General features: G+C 35.1%; 1 protein-coding gene across 4 annotated transcripts in view; it reads right to left on the bottom strand.

Moving 5' to 3' along the window:
* Positions 1–20,739, bottom strand: part of Hth (Meis homeobox homothorax) — a 267,463-nt gene that overhangs the window by 238,906 nt on the left and 7,818 nt on the right. For all 4 annotated transcript variants that reach the window (XM_074248775.1, XM_074248773.1, XM_074248774.1 and 1 more), the window contains 2 exons: positions 16,401–16,542; positions 8,382–8,432 (listed from right to left, as the gene is read on the bottom strand). In XM_074248775.1, coding sequence (XP_074104876.1) covers positions 8,382–8,432; positions 16,401–16,542 — 193 coding nt within the window. The remainder of the gene's footprint in view (positions 1–8,381; positions 8,433–16,400; positions 16,543–20,739) is intronic.

Consider the following 20,739-nt stretch of genomic DNA (forward strand, 5'->3'; position numbering starts at 1 on the left):
TATGGTCTTTACAAATTTTTCTTCTCTCTCAGCCGAACTTGTGCTAGCCCAATACAAGTCGGTGAGTTTTTTTACCCGATTTAAAACCCCTTAAATATGACGCTGCTGCCGATTTATTTCTTTTCGCGGCGTTAATTGACTTCGCATCCGCGCCGGAAAGAACGAGCGGAATGCCCGATACGGTTCCATGACGCTTTGCTACCAAACAGAACAAAGACACCGCGTAAGTCTCCACACACACGTACACACAAAATCCTTATACGCATGTATCGAAGAATCATACATGTATGTTCTCCTAAAAAAAAAAAAAAAAAAAAAAAAAAAAAAAAAATTATAATAATGATAATAATAAAAAAAATTATAAAACAAAACTGGCGTATCCTTATGCGCAGAGAAATAACTTGCATAATTTTCCAACTCTCCGTGACGTTTAATAAGGCATAGCAAAGTCGAGATTCACCCTTTGCTTAATAACTAACCGGTCTTGGTGGTTACTCTGCTCAGCAGAGTCATTATCTATCTTATACAACATAGTTTGCTTCGATATAAGACCTGAGACATTAGTGCTGGCTTTTTTCCCAGCCAATCCCAGTCTTCAATTAGACGCCAGTTATCTTAATTATCAATTAGCAAGTACACATTTGTATATTTGTATATTTTGTTTATCATTTATCCTTAATATCCAACGTCTCTAGTACACATACCATTATAATGTATGTAATATAAAATAATTATGATCACTAAAAATGCAGCCAGTAGTCGGTTGTATTTTATATTGGCAAAACATATAGAATATTTATCAAGAGGAACATAAACCCTGATATCCCACTTGATCAACTCGATTGCCTAATTCAAAAAGTACTTGCTGTAAGAATTACCACCCGCGAAGACTTTGATGTATGCTCTATTCCTCATAATTTTTCTTACACTCCCAATGATATTATAGTTATATTATTTATGATATGGCACATAAATATGCCCGTAATTAACAAACAGTGTTTCTTTCGCGTCGTAAATGAAAATAGTTTAATATTGAATTCTCCGAGGCGCGAATCAGGCGGGACTCGAGCCGAGATTATTCGATGCATCGAGTACAATGTCTTCACTGTGTTCTCGTATACTTGGGGGCGTATTGCATCTCGTATGTGCATAAATATACACACATAATCATGTATATTTATTAGATTGTATGAGTAGGCATACATATATCTATATATAAATGTATATCGAAGTATGTGAATCGTGAACAGAAGGCGCCCGGGCGTAATCGAGAGGTTTTGCCACGATCGGTCATCACGTGATATTAATTAACTGAAGATGTGAAGAAGAGAGAATATAAAAAGATAAAAATTAAGATGGTGTTATTTATAAGGCCTACCAGTCACGCTGAGCGAATATTTTTGTTGACGTGTAAGCTGAAGAATGTGTCATGTTTCTTGTCAATTTGTTGCTTTATTTTATTTTTATTCAATATTTATTTATTTATTTATTCCCCCTGGCACTTTTTTCGTCCATATCTTTCAGATATATATATTTATAAATCGATGTTATGTTTTAATAAAAATGTTATATACGGGTGTTGGAGAACGCCGTCTATTGTCGCGCAATAGACATCGATTTGATCGTTAATTACACGATAGGTGAGATGTGTGGCAATTAATGAAAGCTGGAGCGTTCTCTGCTTGTAATTGTATACAATGTCTGAGCGTTTTTATTTATTTTTACAATACTTTGTACTCAGTATTTATGTTTATACGTTAACACGCTTGTCGATTGATCTGAGCACTGGTAACAGCTAGATGATTTTCTATACTTATACACTCTCATTGAAATATATTTGCACATATATGTACATAAATGAATGTGTATGTCCATGTATTAAGTATAAGTGCATCGTCGTGAACGTCGTACGATTTCTAGACACTTGAAAATCTACGACGTCGTAAATCCATCTTCAGGCAACTCCGCAGAATCAATATAATAGTTGTAACTAGCGCTAATAGGCGATAATAAATATATATTTATTTCTTGCACTAGTCTTTTAATAGTTGAATGAAAAATTAATCAAAAACAAAAAATAAAATAAAATAATATGTGGTATTGATTCAGTAATAAACTGGTAAGCTGAGCTTGAATGGCTATCGGTTTATATTTATTTATATACGGCAAAAACAATCACTAAAATCGATTACAGATAAACCAATTTGCCAATTCAACGAGTGGCATTTGCTGTTATGTTTAGCTGGATTATTTAATATTAACGCTCCTCATTTGTCGTTTTCTCTATTCACTGTCTCACTTCTTAATAAATAAATCTTTCTCTATATAAGTGGTGTTATAAACTATTACAGTAGTAGTAAGTATAATATAATAATTAACGAGCTTCCTCAGAGTGTCGATTCGAGCTTAAATATCGCGCAATAAATTCGCACATCGCGTGTGCCTTACAGTATAAATAAGATGTTTTAATTTTTATTTAAGCGATTTCTACTGCTGTGTACTATACCTTCACATTGATATTAACATCTGTATATATAGATATATATGTACATAATTATATAAAAGCAATAGTTGTATAGTAGTGTGGAAAAAAGAGTCTGTAAATTAGCTCGAGAGAAAGAGACGGTTGAAAGTTTATGTGCCTGAGTCTTCTCTCAGCCGGTTATTATACGATCGGCTGAAAAGGTCGTTCGTGGCCGCGCGAGATAGACGTCGCTTAATGAATGAACGTTAATTGTATCAATTATCAATGAGGAAGAGACAGTAGAGAGTGCTGGCTGGGTGACTGGCTCGCGCGAATCGCCACGACCACTATTCTCTTATCGATGAACGGTGATTTACGACTTGCCTTGTCCTCGTCTCTATATTATTTCACATTTATATTTATTGTATTCTGTACTGTATTATGCTACACTTCGATACTCAATATTTATGTCTGTATTGCACATACATAGAATAACGCTCATTTTACATACTCATTCTTATAACTATAAATACACTGAAATGAGCACGGAAAATAATAATCATTCGTATTGCACAAGTTATTTCTCGAAGAGAATTTTCTGCAATGCAGGTACCGGCATATGTCTATTATTACTTCAATAGTTAATATTTAACTCAACTCTTGCGCACGAAATTAGGGAATCCGAATATTAATACTGAAGCAACGTTGAATGTTGAGCGTAAAGGAGAAAGCCACACACGCCACATGAGGTAATTTGTACGGGCCATCAAGCCCCGGTCTAGCAGTGTGTCTTAATAGCCGGAGATTTATGGTCATAAAGTCTCCTCTCTGCTTGTGAGACTAGCTGCATCATTTTGGATTTCAAATAATAAAAAATAAAGTACAAAGCGTCAGCTGAAAGAGAGAAAAGAGGAAGCATCTTCGCGCCTATTACACGGGCCACGAACGGAGCTTCAAAAAGAATGGCGCAGAGACTCGTACTCAAATAAACCAACTAAACACTAGACGCTGATGAACCACGTGGATGTGTGTGGTATGCACCTGCATTTTTATGAATATTTTCGGCGACATTAACGTCTTAACGAGGGCCATAACAAGCCCAAAAGGAGGAGACTCTCCTGGTACTCTTGTGCAAGTTGTTTTCTACATACACAATTAAGTCTCTTGTCTCTTTACTTGTTTTCTTCAGTTTCTGCAGTGCATAACCTAAACCGGTACGGGTTTAGGCTTTAGTTTCTTTCCCTCTGCTCGGTCGGCTGCACTCAGCATGCTAGTTATGCTAGTTAAGCCCTCGAGTATTTAAGCCAAAAGTAATATGTATTATGGTTGATGGAAAAGAAAGAGAGCCACTAAAACCGTCGCTTTGAAATTATAACCGAGGTGAGGACCACCCTTTACTCCGGAGACTCGTTGATTTCGCTCATTAGCTTGAATGTATGAATATGTGTGTGCTTGTGCATCCATGTATCTTTTATTTGCGATGGTCCCAATGGCAAATGAGAGGAGAAAAACATAAGAGTTAAGAGACAGCAGACGTCCCGGGCAGCTTAATGTAATACATAACACACATAACATATATAAGCAGAGTCTATCAGCTAGCAGCACAAGTTAAGACGGAGACGTTAATTTTTGCGCCAGCTGAGACGAATCCCAAGGCGTTTTTTCTCGGCGAAGAGGCGACCGAAGAACGAGTCCTGGCGCGAGGACCACCCGAGTTGTCGTTCGACATGTCCATCGCGGTCTTTCATCGATCTCCTTCTCATCAGTTGCTGGTTGGTGGCTCTGGCTCTGGCTCATCCTCATACTCTTACTCATATATCCTGAGAGGAACTGGGCCTTTACCATGACACTGAAACTCATCCGATACATACACTTTTGAATCGGTGAAAACCGATTGTGTCGTGCTGCTCATTGGATCAATATCGCCCTCATCTTACACACGTATGTGTGGCTATTCCGGCTCTTGAATATCCTTGAGTGTGAGGATACTGTTACAAGTTACTGTGACTCTCTATCAGTTACTAAATTTTTTTGTCCCTGGTATCCCGTGACCGTATACTCTAAAGAGTCAAGATTCAAGAATCGAAAGTTGAGAGCCAAAAAAAAAATAATAATAATGATCATAATAATGTAAATGAAAGAGGTCTGGATGAAGAGACGTCAACTGATTTATGAGACAGTCAGAGGTCAATTATCGAAATTGATATGTCCCTAGAAATTTAACGAGGAGCATCTTAAATCTGTTTTGGATAGTTACATTGAATTCCAGACCCAGAGTTCGTCAACGTCATCAACAACCAGTTTTTTAATATGTTGAAAAAAATTTAATATCAAAAGCAGTTTTTCGTTAAGAAAATAAAAATTAACAAAAATCTAAATGACAATACTAATTACAAGAATTTTATGAGCAAGAAATATTATCAGGATGATGATATGAGGAAGGTCCCAGGATCAATTATTTTTACAGCCTAAGACCGACAATTAGCATCTCATTGGGTAATTTCTCGCGTATGCTAATAGGAATCTTATTTAAGACGAGCTCTTTTGTTGTTTTATTTAGTTATTCATCCAAGTAAACTCTTATTTTACTACTATGACGGTCTCTCTGAGCACTGAGGATCTGGATACCAGATACCAGGTTGTGTGTGTCCCAATCGTTTTGCTCTTTCCTGGCGGCTTCCCTCGTTTCGTTTACGACGTCGCTACACGGATGAAAAGACCAAGAAGAGAGGAATTACTTATGGGAGAAAAGAGACCACATGTGTATGTATTTACGAGTTGGAGAAAGAACCTCAAGAGGAAAAACAAGAACAAGAACAAGAAGTAAGACGACTTGGTTTATACGCCCACGTCGAGTGTCGCCTCGAGTACCATCCTCGTGAGGCCACAGACCCTGCCAGCTTCATCTGTTACAGCTTATACTTAAAACCACACTACATACTACATACTGCAGACTGAAACTAGTGTGGTGTAATGTTAACTTTGATGTGTGATTCACCGCGTGCTAGTCAAGTCGGAGGGAAGTGACATTTAAAGTTCCGAAATCTTTGAAATTACTGATCAGTTATTATCCATTCTAGCTGTTGCATTGATGCTTATTTTGTTTGACAAGTTTAAGATGTTATTGACAAAATCGACAACAAGTTATCCAGCGTGATCTGGTTGTCACGCTGCTGACGACGATACCGACGACACCATATTGGTCAAAAGATATTCTCATGCGTCATTCGTTGAAAAAAAGTTACACTAAAACTAAAATAGCTTGGATGGTGCTGATGCTGGTGGTGGTGGAGGTACAGAAAAGCGAAGATGAGTTAAGTATTGGTGAGTGTCCGTAAAAGAATCCAGGAATTCAACTGGCACATACTGTAATGGGATTTCCGAATAGGATCAGTTGGCAAACGGAGAAGCAATCTACTTGCCGGTAGACTTTTCCATTCCGCGAAATAATAGAGCAAAAAATAATCTTATTCTCTTATACACTCTTAGCTTTAGGTATCCTTGTTGTTGTCTTTTAGTAGCTCTTGTTTAGTTGTTCTTGTTCGATTGGCGTGACACTCGTATTACTGAGTCCAGAGAAATGAACAAGGTCGGCGAGCGAGAGCCTCTAGAAAAAGAGAGCAGGGGTCATACCAGGAAGAAAATGAGCAGATGGAGGATGAAAAGGTGTGCTGCACGCTTCACCACTATAGTTCTCAAGCTCGGTGCACTCACACTGGTTAGTGTTGGGATAGGTATAGCACTGAGCTGAAGAATACTCAACTTCATTGGTAAAAAAAAGGCAGAAATGCGTCTACGTGGCTCATACTCTTCCTTCTTTTAACGATAGAGAAACTCATTGCAAGCAGATTGCGATTTGCCACGGAGCTAATGAAACCAACCACCGGTACACATCTACACTTTTAAAAAAGTACTTTAGCTCCATTTAAAAAACATTAGCTTTAAAATTCGTCAGCGGCGCAATTTTTATGACCCGGAATTTATTCTTCATTATATTTTTACTAACATTCCCAGCAGATGTCTCAATATCTCATTAAAATTTACAATAAAACCATTTTATTTCTACGTTTGTTCATTCATTCATATTATACCTATTTCACTTTTTACTTTTTTACAATCTTCGAACTTTATAAATTAAATGCTAATTCATATCTTTATTAGCCAATAACAATTTTATATTTTATAATTGAAAAAAGACTTTGACTCTGGTCAAAATTTGTCGCAATATTGTGTCACACTAGTCATTAAAATTAAATAGTAATTTACAGCGGCAAATAAAAGTATGTTTTTAAGTAGTCGTAAAACGATTTTTTTTTTTTTTTTTTTTTTTTTTTATAATGGATTATATCTGTGTAGTGGTTTTAAAAAGTTATCTGCTGATAAGTATTTCGTATCAATTTATTCACCATCATCATCATCGTCAATTTATAATGAATGCAATTAAAAATGTACGAATATACCCGGCATTAAATGTCCGATATCAGAACATAAGTGTCCAGTTATTGATACTTTTACTTGAGATGTTTCTCTCTCGAATACTACTCGACCAGTTAACTTTATCTCAACTCGAATCGTTAATATAAAAACCCCGAGATTCCATCTTCTTCTGCTTCTTCTTCTTCTTTCTTCTCCGTGCAGTGGTTAGGTCTTCTTCTCTATATAAACAAACGCGACACTTGGTTCGTATTCGGTTCAGCAGATCCAGGACTTCTTTTCTGTTATTCTCTTTACAATTTAGATGGAATCTGTTTTTCCTTAGACGTGCCAGTGGCATCTTCGCATCTCGCATCACTTATACATATATTGCACTGTACAGATGCATTATGGTAAACATATTCCTGAGCATAAGTAAGACGCTGGCAAATCACACAATATTTATTTATTTTTTGACTATAAATTGTTTTATGTTTTATGCTTTGTTTTTTGTTAACATTTTATTTTATTTTAGTTCATTTTATTTATTACAGCCCCGACATTCTCATGTCCCGAGCAGCTGCTGACAGTCGTGACACACCAAAGATTATCTCACGTGGGCGACACAAGTTCAGACTCATCGGTTCCTCACAAAGTTTCACCGAACGAAGTAAAAAAAAAAAAAAAAGTAAGAAAAAGGTTTCTAAAAACGTGACGAAATTCATCTGTTTTTTTTTTTCTTTCAATACAATGCTAACGAGATCCCAGTTCGTGTAAGTATCCTGCCGATAAGACAATCTATCTTTTTTTGAATCAGTCGAAAATTAATACGACCCGCGTTGAGGAGATGACGAAGTCAAAATAAAGTCTAAGGACCTGTGGATATAACCTAAGAGGCCCACTTCCCACGCGTTATCTTTTAGATCGAACCACTCGAGAAGATCTTTAAATATATAATATTTCTTCTTCTACTATTATATATACTCGGCTTAGTTTAGTTGTATTACATTATTATTATTTTTTTTATTATTATTATTATTTTTGTTTCTTCAGTACCAAACTACTTTATAGTACGGTAAAAGAATGGCCGCCGTAAATCTCGAGCCAACTTCAAGATGTATTAAATCATATCCCGGTATTTTATATCGGGGAAAGTTAAAAAGCAGCCGAAGTACGGAAAAAAACTCACTTGAAAAATTACATTTCGTATAGTTGAAGTAATACGCAGTAAAAATAATACTCAAAGAGAATTTTCGATCAAGTTTTCTTAGAAAATAGTAAAAAACACGTCTTGGGAAAACTTTAAGAACTTTTTTTGATAAAATTGAATATAAATGATAATTTTGAAACACAAAGCTGACAGTTATTAAAAACCGAATGATACTTAATTTTAAAAAATTAATTAATGACAGATGTCATTTTGCCAGTTTTGAATTTGTAAAGACCAGTAATTGTTAATTTTTAATAAAACGAATAGCAGTATGATTAAAAAAAAAAAACTTACCAAGGAATCCACCTCCGGGTCAGCAATGTAGTAAGGTTTCTCTGCTCTGATCTGAAACACCCAACAGAAATTCACATAAATACTTAAATAATTAGATCTACCGGTAATTAGAGTACTAAGGGGGGTGGAAAGGATGATAGCATCGCGGTAGTGGTTTAAACGATTTTCCTCGCGTGCCTCTACTTAATTGGTGTGCCCCTCCGCCTTCGGATTTCGTACGTGCATAGATTGAGATTGAGTTTACGTATGTCTGTATGTCTCTATGTCTGTATAGCTCGGTGTAACTGCTAGACAAGACTCAGATAGCCGCTTTATCGCCCGGAAATACGCCGGAAGATAATCAAATCTAAGTGGGATTACTTGATATTGTCTATTAAATTGTATACTTTTTTTCGGGTCATTCTAATAATTAATTCAGGGCTTCCTTGCAATTATTACTTCCTCAATACTATTTTATTAAATTTGTTTTGTTTCCAAAAGTTTAGTAAATTAAAATTTGTACAAAACTATTTACAACTCATCAAACTAAAATTCCTAAAATTTTTTAATTAAATTTTTTTAAGCAAAATCTGCTTGTAAAAAATTTTTTAGTCCTTGAATAAAAAATTTCTGTATCAAAAAACAGAGAAGGGTTTACAGTATTGTTAAAATGATAAATTAACTAACGGTAATAGTCATAGTAACAGAATTAAATACAAAGAGTAAAATCAATTGGTCAGTACAATGTATCCTTCATGAATATAAAGAATAACTCTCGGCGTATGTATGCTCGTAGTTAATGTAATAAAAGCGAGAAGCGGGTATTCATGAGTTTGAATTCTGAATGGAGGTACTTCCCTTTGCCTCATGCTTCTCGCGGTATAAATATAGATATAGGTATGTAGTATCCAGTGTATAGTAATGAAGGTGTCTCGTGTACCAAACCCAGACAAAAATACTGTCAACTTGACCGTGAGACAAGTAAGATAAATAAAAAGTAGAATAAGAGGTTGAGGTTAGCATTAGGGTATAGACGATGATAAAACGGGTATCGGTACTGGTATTTGTATTTGTATTGGTGATATTCTCACTGAAGAAGAAATCCACTAAGAAGAGTATCAAGAGCAGAAGTGAGGAAAGACGAAAAGAGAAGAAGGACTAGTTCTTGCGCCTCCTCTTATTCTGGTCAACTGTTGTTTTTCGATGGTCCCCGAGCGGCGACCGCTAGCGCCAAGCAGGTAGACATCCCGATTACAAATTGTAAACAGCTCGATCTTATATATTGTATATAAGACTTGTATATATTTATAATTGTGGTGTTCTACGGCAATGCAAGTAAAGATTAAAACTAGCTCGAAAATTAAAAGTTTATCCAAATATTAGCTTTCGTTAATTAATGCCTTTCCTAAATATTATCTATTGTGGTAATAATATTTGTTCTAACAAATGTTGCCAGATAAAATGAGAATAAGAATAAGAAAAATGATAAATTAATAATAAAGATTTATAAATATCGGGTATAAATACCTTTTCAAAACTATAAGTGTTGATTTAAACGCTACAGAAATATTATTTGCTCGATACGAGGATGTTGAGGCAGACGAATAGATGAATAAGAAACAAGGAAAAGAATAATAAACTCCACGCACATACTACATACTACATACTAGATATATAAATGTGTATCTCTATGACGTCTTGGTGAAATGTATTCGTTGTATAAGTCAAGGAAATGTTAAAAATAATATCCGATAATATTTAGATAATCATTTTCAAGTTTCGAGTTGTCGAGAAGCTATTTGTAATGTACCACTACAAATGTCTGGGCATATTTGACATTTTTTTTTTTATTAATAATTAATACATTTAATATTGACATAAAATTTCAAAAATTTTCAGTTTATTAAATAAAAAAAAAAAAAAATAAATGTAATCCTCTGTATACAATTTGTACATATGTATTTCTATTAGAGGATGTGGCTGTATAAGTAAAAGTAAAGTACAAGTATGTACCAAAGTTAAGTAAAAGGGTAGTGAAGTATACGAGTAAACGGATATCATCGGGTTTATACGCGATGTGTGAGAGATCTTGGTGAAAGATATACGCAAGCAGCTGTCGTTGCACTAAAAGCAGCAAGACCATGAGGCTTTTACCTTCATTTCGATACACAAACTGCTAAACTTTTACCCCTTCATCAGGATCAGCACATGGATGAACAAAGTAAAGTAAATTCGGATTGTATTTTTTTTTTTTAAATAAAATATAATAATAATAAAATCCAAGAGCTCGAGAGTTGAGTTTTTGAGTTAAATAAAAAGCGATTTTTACAGCGAGGTTTTAAACCCGCAATACGCTGCACTCTGCTAATACTGTGTATAGGAAATATAGAGGCACATTTTTTGTAAGCTGGTTGTTGTTTTTTACACAACATTTTCCGAGTACAATGCAGTAAGAAATGTTACGTCGATTTTACAGCACCCTTAAGGACGGAAATTTTAACTATTTGCAGGAGCAATAACAGCAGATGATTTTTTCCTGTAAAAAAAAGCGCAATAAAAAAAGGAGCGGATTGCTGAAGGCTGGGGTATTTGTGAAAACAAAAAAAAATTTAAATTATCTAAACTCGAGGTCAAAAAAGTTTTACTGTTTTGAGAGGACCTTAACATAAAGGTCTTGTATTATATCGTACAAGGGTATAAGTGTCGGTGTAGTTATAGGTACAGAAATATAAATAGAGTTTCTATTCCCCATGGTAGTTCGACTAGTCACAGTATATAGTCTCATTGACTTTAAAGTTTCAATTGTGTTCAGCGTGTCCGTATCCCCTAAAATTCCGGCTCCCCTCGGAGAACGCACACCACCGGTAACTTATTTCTTCTCATCTCAAAAAATACCGGAATCGTCTACAGTACTCCCTATTTTCTCACTTTAATTTTCTTCAGCGAAAACTCAAGTCATAACTCATAAATTTCCGGGGTTGTCAGATGTCACAACAAACGAACAAAATGAAATCGTCAAAAGTAATATTAGTATATAACAGAACGTTGATTTTTTAAAGACCAGGTTAATAGCTAATAAATAGTTTCCTGTAATTTTAGAAATAAAATAAAATGAGTAATATTTTATCTTTTAACTAGACACCGCTGGCTACAATATAATAAAATAATATGACAGGCATCCCAACATAGTTATACAGTATAAGTATCTTGATAAATACAATAAAAAACTACAACAGTAGTGGTAATAAACCGAAACCCTAAAATGTTTAAAGATTATTGTTACTATTTAATGGTAGGGTTATTAATAATTACAATTTTTTATCATTGTTGTTATCATTACGATTCATTGGTAATGACTAATAAAATAATAAAACAAAATAAAGTGAGGATTCAGATTAAGTTATTTTGTTTTTTGTTATTAAATTCTGACAGTAGACATTTATTTTTTCTTGGCGTGGTACGATGATTGACGGGGAAATACTGATATATAAATTTGATCACAGCAGCCAGACTAATGGCAATATAGCCTATAACTGAACCAGTCATACATTGCTATGACTAAATATTAATGTCTCGTATTGTAATAAAATAATACGAGGGGAATGTATGGATGTGACGTCATATGCCAGAAGTGATGAGTGAAAGAAACTGGTTACTGGTTACTGGATCGACTAAACAGCAACAGCCATGATAATCAGCGTTGGTGCTCTTTAAATTCTATCATCTCTCATACTAAACATTGGTAGTTTGTTTCTTACTTGTTGTTATTATTATTATAATTCTCGTGTCATATCATTGATTTACCACGAATCCCAATTTAATTTCCGAAAGGTTATTCCATCTCTGTCATCTGTTTATATATCATCTGTATACGTATTATTTGTGGATGTGTACATTAACCATTTACCGTCCATCCATCCATCCATCCATCCTCCACATAACATAACATTCTGATTATACATACAAATATATATATATATATATATATATATATATGGATATGTAGACATTTGCAAGTAAAGCCAGACATATTAATATATACAAATGTAAACTGGCCAGTTTCTCTAACGGTGAAACGCGTTCCGCAAGAAATAACCCCATAAAATTGACGAGTAACGAACCTGCCTCCTTAGCATAAACATTTGCCTCCTCTTGGCCTTGGTGCATCAAGTAACAAAAACTGAGAGAAACAGATGCTGCTGTTTGATGCCTTCTTCTTATAAGACTCAAGATAATTAAAAAATAAATAAATAAATCAACAACGATAAAAAGAATAAATTGTAGTTGTAGTAGAAGCACTTTTTATTAATCGGTAACGGTTGGGAGGAAAAATGTGAGTTATAAATGTGAAACGAAATCGAAAGGCCGTGAAGAGGTCATTTCTTATCGTTACGAGAATCAAAACGCGGACAAGTTTTGTAGTAGAGTTTATATTACTCCGAAATATGTACATCAAATTTTACTTTCACTCAACGAGTTTCGGGAATTCGTGACAGTTTTGAGTAAATAAAATAAAAATATAAATTCAGTGGATGTGGATGTAGAGATAAATATGAATATAAAATGAAATAGTTGTAAAAAGTAAAATCCACACGCGTGAGACACATATAAGGATAAGCGCGCGCCATCTGCTCCCTGAGAGTCTTGTCATTTTGGTTTATAACGTTTTATGAGGGTTTGATGCCCCCAAGTTGCATTATAATTGCCGTAATAAATCCCAACAGGCCAGCGACATTACAACCGTTCGCAGGTAGTACGACAAACCGAAAAAGATGTCTCGAGATCTCCAGTGTAGACCACTATAACTATAACTATAACCTGTAAACTCCAGTCTACTCAGTTTCGATTCGATAAAAGACAACTTCTTCTGTTTTAATTAAAATTTAACTTTCCCTCCGCATGGTGGCGTCCGAATTATTTTGCTGTGCATCCCGTAAACAAAGAGGCCGAAAATGGACAACAATAGACTGCTCTCTTTGCCGTGGAGATCCCGCAGCGGCTTTGGCAACCTAACCTAAAAGTGTTGTGCCACCCATCAGGTACTTAGCTAAACACAAGACTGGAACAGAACAGCAGTACAACCGCGAGTTTAAAGTGGAACAGCATAGAAGTGGAAGATAAAAGCTGAAACGAGTGGAGTGAAGAGCTCAGAGGGCAAAAGAGTGGAAATAAAGATACGAAAAAAAGGGCCCCAACAATGAGAGCCGCCGGACCCAGCAGGATACACCCGTGGCACGTTTTAGGCACGGCACGATGCACCAACCAACCAAGTTAAGTTTCCATGCCGTGAAAGAAGAATCGTGTGTGTTGCCTAAAGCCCTCCTGCGTTGTCTCAAACTTGTGTTATGCCCTGTACGTTGTATATATGTATATGGAGACTGTAGAATGTAGAATGCACGGGTAAGTATGAGGATCGTGGGGGATAATGGTAGAGCCTATTGAATAGATCAATTTACAATGGCACAAAATGAGCATCGCCCTTCTCCACATCACCCGTCTGTCTCCCTCTCGACAACATCGCAACTACTGCACTCCCATCACCGTCTCTTTCTGTCCTTCTCCTCACAAATCTATGTACATACAAATAAATATATGTATGCATGACGTATGGATGTGCGCAGTTGGTGCGCGCGAAATAATCCGTCCGCAGCATGCGGCCCTTTGTCCTATCAACTTAGGGTCCTATCTCATATATTCCATCGTCGACTTTATCACGCGTTCTGTACACAGTTTACACAGTAAATGCTTGCTGTATTTTATTCTATAATACAATAATACAATAATGAATACATACATTTGAGAACTGAGTAGTTCTCTTAGTCGTTGTGCCAACTAAGAGTTCTGCTGTGTTGCCCACGGATTAGCGGTATCCAAAAACTCCCGCAAGAGGATTGTCACCTGTTACTCCTTTATCTTTGAATGTACATGCCATTTATATAAACATAAATAGCCATCACTCTACACGTGATAGGTACTTGTGAAAATATGACAAATTGATGATGTATAGATAGCATTTAAGAAGCTGACGATTACCAGCTAGAGCCAAGAAAAGGATGCCCATTGGAATATCCAAGTAATGTGTTAAGCACCACCCGGCAATCCATCACCGACGTACATACACACCAAATGGAGATGGGATGGATGCAAGAAAATCTTTTATTTTCAGTGAGAGCAATAAATAATTGTTGGGGTCAAATGCTCCATGTTAGTATGCAAAGTTAAGTGTAAGGAAAGTTATGCTCAGCTCAAGATATCGACGGATAGGAATCTCGTCTGCAATTATAGAGACGGGTGTTTGTGTGTCCGTTTGCTGAGCCGCGACAAGGGGCATCAAAAACACGCTAAATATCCAACAGTAATGTTATCTCCAGGCAGATTGTATTGAGGTTTGCTTTTTCTCGGTGGGAGAGTAAAAGACGCGAGGTCCTAGCAACGTGATACAGCCGGTGGTTGCCGAAGACTAAAACCCTTTGATGAGAATTTTCTACCTGTCCCCTAGTAGGTACCGGTACCGGTCTCAGTCTCAGTCCCGGGCTAGCTGAGAAAGAACCGAGAAGAAACGAGAGAAAAAACGGGAAAAAAAATCTAAATAAATAAAATAAAATAATGTGAAGGTTCCTACGGACCCATTGAACTCCGAGCACATTATATATTGTGCCTTGAAGAATATCGTCTATCTTGAATTCTCGTCACCGCGTCTCTCAGGTATTTTTGGGTTAATATGCCTGGGTGTTTTTATTAGACAGAACGAGAATCTCGTTATAACTTAGCTCTGCTATGCCATGCCATGCTCTGAACTTTATTTTTCGTGGCCTTATTTTTTTTTTTTTTTTTTTTTCTTTTATTTTCTTCTAATAAACATTTGTGCCTATGTATGTAGTATATGGGAATGTGAGTATGTGAATGTATATTATACAACAATAACATCTCTGATACACCAGCAATAAACTTTGAAAAACACATTAACAATGTAATTATGAGTAATCCAGTGAGATGATAGTGATGTGGGTCTTATCACTATTATCAAACAACGATGCTACCTTCTTCTATAATTTAAGTCATACCACTGCTACCTGAATTACATCAGTTTTTATTTTATTTGTTAGATTTTATGTACATATCATCTAACGATAATTACCCCCGAGCTACTATATATATATGTGTACTATTGTTTTTACAGAGTGTCTATGTGGATTTAGAACGCGTCATGAGTCATTATAATGAAAATAAAACTTCTTGATTGCATCTCTTAATTCTGATGATAATTATTAATGTTGGGTGTGATATTAAAATAAGTATCGTTTTTTGAACGAAATATAAAGTGAATAATAAATATTATGACTGTTTAATTTAAGAATAATTGTTTTTAATACACTGTAAAAAATGACGAGTAAATTTAGATTTCAATCCAAAAGAATAAAGAAACAGCTATTTTATTATTTTTATCTTATGGAATAAAAAAAAAAAAAAAAAAAAAAAAAAGAATTTATTCCGCAAATTTTTTTTATTGACAGTATTAATAAAATTCTTCTTGAAGTAAGGGATACAATCAATTAAAAATCATCACTACACAAATTTTTTACAGCGTACATATGTAGTTAATATATTTTTTTTTTTTTGCATTCTGATGGATTCAGTAAACGCGTGATTTAGCCACGTGTGCTCACTGGAATGTAGACGGTAAAAATGGGTATAGGTTTTAAAAAGAGCCCGAAACCACGGCGAGGAGCTCGAGTTACCTACGTGTCCTTGGGGAGCACCTCAAGAGAGTTTGAGCTTATAGAAAACCGAGTAGTAAAAGATTACGTGAGAAATAATGCCGAGAGGCTGTGGAGTGCTCACTAGATATAGCATACTGTATAGAGTATAGAATAAGATGGATACACTAAAAATGTAGCGAGTAAATTTAAAATAAGGGAATTGGATTCTGATTTAACAGGACTCGAGAGTGTCCTAGTGAGAATTCAAGTGTTCCATGATAATAAAAATCACTGATTTGAATTTTAAATTTCAATTGAATATTCTTAAAAAAATTCTTACCTGTTTAGAGAAAACTGCAATGTCCTCATTGAAGCTTTCAGACGAACAAACGTCGCCACCCGCTACTCCAGGTTCTCGGGGTGTACATGTTGCCAATTCGCATTTCTCGAAAATCAATGCGAGTAATGGAAACAACGGATGTCTGAAAAAGAAAAATAAAATCCATTTAAATTTATTTTCTTCACATCTTTATAAAATAATGATACATAATCTAATATAGTCAGTGGAATAAATTTTTTCTAAACACCGGATGTTTTTGCCTGGTATCTACATCAGCAAGGTCAACGCGGGCACGATTAAAACGCGGACAACCATCGCGCAAGAAATGAAATCTAGCGTGAAGCATCCGAACGAAAAACTTTCTTAGTTTCTTGCTAAGAACTTTTTCTTCTCAAACTTCTTGCTCTGTATCTGCCCGCTTATATTATAAATACTCATACTCACACGCATATTCACATAAATACTAATACATAAATTTTTTTTCTAAAAGTTGTCGAGAATAGGAGACCCTACGCGGCCCGACGGAAGCCACTCTTGGCCAGGCTGCTCCGAGGAATATTGTAGCAGCTGTTTATCGTTTGGTCCTCTATATCTGACCTGCCGTTTGTATTTAGCTATGTCGCTTCATCTCACTACAATGCTATATCTATAAAAAAATTAAATCCCAAAGTCTTTTCTGATTCTCATAAATATCTATGGAAAATAACAGAGTAAATATTTATTTTTGTTATAAATAAAATCATTTCTCCCCTAAATTCTCCCCAAGGTATTTTTGAACATCATCCAGGGCTTTAATGTGTTATATAACTATAACAAGAATCACGTTTGTAGATAAATATAATAAAGTCAAAAAAATAAAAGGCAATAAAGAGAGTGAACTGAGTACCCTAGAGAGGATTGGGGGATAAGATAAGATTAGCCTCGATGCAACGCGTTCAGAGCTTCATATGTGTATCATGTATAATATAACAACTGAACGTAACTTGAATCTTCATAACACCAGTGAAGTATCGCACACAGTGCAACGACCTTACAGATCAATATCACAATCAATCTTCTCACAAATAAATACATAATAATAACAAAAACAAGAAATATTTTAATCTTTGGACAAAATCTGCATGCATATTTTTTTGCTTTCCTATTCTAATACAGATGCATTGAAGAAATCTAATATTAGAAATAGTAAAAAGAATGTTTGCGATTCGCCATCAGAGAATCTTAATCTTAATCAGTGACCCGCAAGTAATCAGAACGAGGACTTGGGGTCAAGTCGCGGATGGTAGCATGTGTAATGTGCTCAAAGATCCTTAAGCCCTGGCTCACTACTGTTGGTGAGTAGTAAAGGTCTGGTAGGTAACTTCACGAGTATAGTGGCGGCAGGGCATAAAACGATTCGGAACGAATGTCGACAAATTGACGTACCAGCAGTGAACACCGAAGAAATGAGCTGGAGGATGGCAAAACCTTACTACCAATACTGCCCCCAGTGCTATTATACTCTTCGTTGTATCAAGGCGCTTTGCGTTTTGCCGGCTAAAAACTCTTTGGATGCTAGATGGTTCTTTTGCGCACTTGGATTGTGGTGTTACTTTTTTCGAGCAAAAAGTAATGCAAGGATTTGTATTCATTTTTATTTTTTACGGTGAAAATTGTTAATTAATAATTGTTGCTATGAAAATAAACTCCAATAGAGGGCATGTTATCACTGATATAAAACTGGTATTTATATTTAAAATGATATGTTAACTGATGAAAAAGTTTTTAGAAAAAATGAAAAATTATAATAAGTTATTGTTCTATTCTGAAACATAGCATTGTATGAAAATTTTTTCATGGATTAAGAGAAAAACGAAGGACCTTTGTTGGTAAATAAACAAGGTGTCAGTAATACGACCGCAGAAGTAATGATATGATTGGTTGTTGAACGTTATTTAGGGAATGATGCGGTTTTGCGGTTTTCAGTGCTCTGTACAATTCATCGGCTGGATTATTGTCCTCCCCCTGTCTGTTTTGTTTGATGATATTTACCTGTTATGTCACGCGTATTATTAGATTGTTTCGGTAAATGTTGAGATTTTGTTCTGAATTTTATAAAAAAATTTTATTTCCAAAGATAGTTTGGCAATGCTGTGGATTAAGATGGACGTATTTGGGTGGAAAAATATTATTTAATCGCAAAAACAGCCGTGAAGCCACGAGGCACCCGAGCAAATCAATATACAATGATTTCCGTGGATTCATTGTCGGACAAAGGATATAAATTCACGGAGCAGACAGCTTCGAGTCACGAGAAAACGAAAAAGCTAAATTTGTAATAAAAAATTAAATAAAAGAGACGAATGCTCATCACGGTACAAACTGCACAAAGCTTATCAATTATCTCTCGAGCATGGACCGATACCTCCATTAGCCACAAAGTCAGCCAAAGATAAATAGAAAAAATAAAAATAATAATAACAAAATTACCCGCCAGCCGGTCACCAAATAAGAGAAATTTTTACCTTCACTTTAAATATTCACATACATATTACGGTTCATTTAATCGATCATCGATTTTCACTTGAATAAATAAATTATTTATTAAAAATCCAAATACAACAATTTATCCTTATCTCACGATAATTATCGTTCATTCTCGTTATTAATTATTTCACTAATTTTTTTTAATTACCTCAATTAACCGTCTATTACCCGTTTTATCGATAACATTATTATGTTTATCTTTAATTACTTAATTAAAAAAAGCATAAATATTTGGAAAATAAAATTATTGAAAAATTGCTTTTTTTAAATTCGGGCGTTCTTCAAAAAAAAAAAAAAATAAATAAACTCAGTTACGAGGTCGGGCACACGACTGGACAAATTGTAGGTTTACCTTTAAAATTATAAGCTCCTGTTTCGCGAGGGTCACATATAATACTATATTATATATTATCATAATCTACAACTAAAATAGAGGGAAGATCCCAAGATCTCTATCAATAAATCACGAAATTTTATCCTCAAACATTTAAAATTTTCAATTTAAGTATGTCGCGTTTTTACAAAATAAAAAAAAAGGCCAAAATCATCCATAAAATTCATCTTATTCTCGACTCATCACGACGATCATATCATCTCTTTCTGCAGCCAGCCCAAAGAAAAAGTTGCCGTCACATAAACGTATATAAAATATAATACCTTGGCATCAAATAAAGGAGTAGCAAAAAAGTAAAATAAAATAACAAAACAAAAGTGTGCTCTTATTTTTCACTGCGCCAGGTGCACAGGCATCGAATTTGCCCTTGTCTGAACTCATGCGGCCACCGGTAGCCTCTCAATTACGCATCGTATATACAATGAATACCTACACATACCTTACCATGGATAAAAATATATCTATCCAGCGCAAACAAGTAGGAATTTTAATTGAAAAATTAATTTATCAGAAGTCGATCTACGCTCGGATGCAGATTACCGGACGCGATGCCCCTCTGCATTCTCTTTATCCACATAAATACATTTACACACATCAACAAATATATCTATATTATATTTCTTTATATTTATTTGGAATGTTATATATAAATTTTTTGTGCAATTTTTTAATTAACACAACGTGTACGGGGGGAAATACCTTATTAGAAAACTCACCTCAATGGGTGATATGTCCGCTCGTCTGAGGGATCACACCATCGTCTTAGTAGTTGTCGTCGTGGCACACGATGTCTCTATCATCATGACACTCACACCCGTATACGCACACATAACAGCGCGGGAGAATAAAAAAGTCAATTAACGCTTCTGCTGAAGAATTAATTATTGCATTTTAAATCACAGAGGCCGCTTTACTTTACTCTACTCGTTTCTCCTCATTATCTTTCCATTCCTCCCATACATATATATATTTCTCAGCCACTCTTAATCTTACTCTTACTCTTAATCTTTCTCATGTAAGTAATGAATGTACTATACTTAAACTTTACCCATACGACATACAATATGTACGATCTACAATACTTGATTAATGAATTAAACAAACTGCCATTTTATTTCCTCCATCTTGATACCAGCGGGTGTTTAAGCGAACAAAGGACGACTAACAATTAAGGGGGAAATACTAAATGTAATATTTAATATGCAATATGTAATAATACAAATGAAATAATGTACGCCAATAAGAGCAGAGATGGTCTCAGTTATAGTTATAGTTTTCTGCATTCGTGTCGGAAGTTAACTCGAGTACCTTGCGGGATTGGGCGGTATATATGCAGTGGTACACGCTACCACTGCACGGTATTTATTATTATTTTTTATTATACAGTCGGAGGTATTAATCAAATAATGACAAACGGAA

The sequence above is a fragment of the Cotesia typhae genome, unplaced genomic scaffold (genome assembly GCF_013202065.1).
Source record: "Cotesia typhae breed Kobodo isofemale line unplaced genomic scaffold, CoteBio_Ctyphae contig_5, whole genome shotgun sequence".
In the NCBI taxonomy this organism is placed as follows: Eukaryota; Metazoa; Arthropoda; class Insecta; order Hymenoptera; family Braconidae; genus Cotesia; species Cotesia typhae.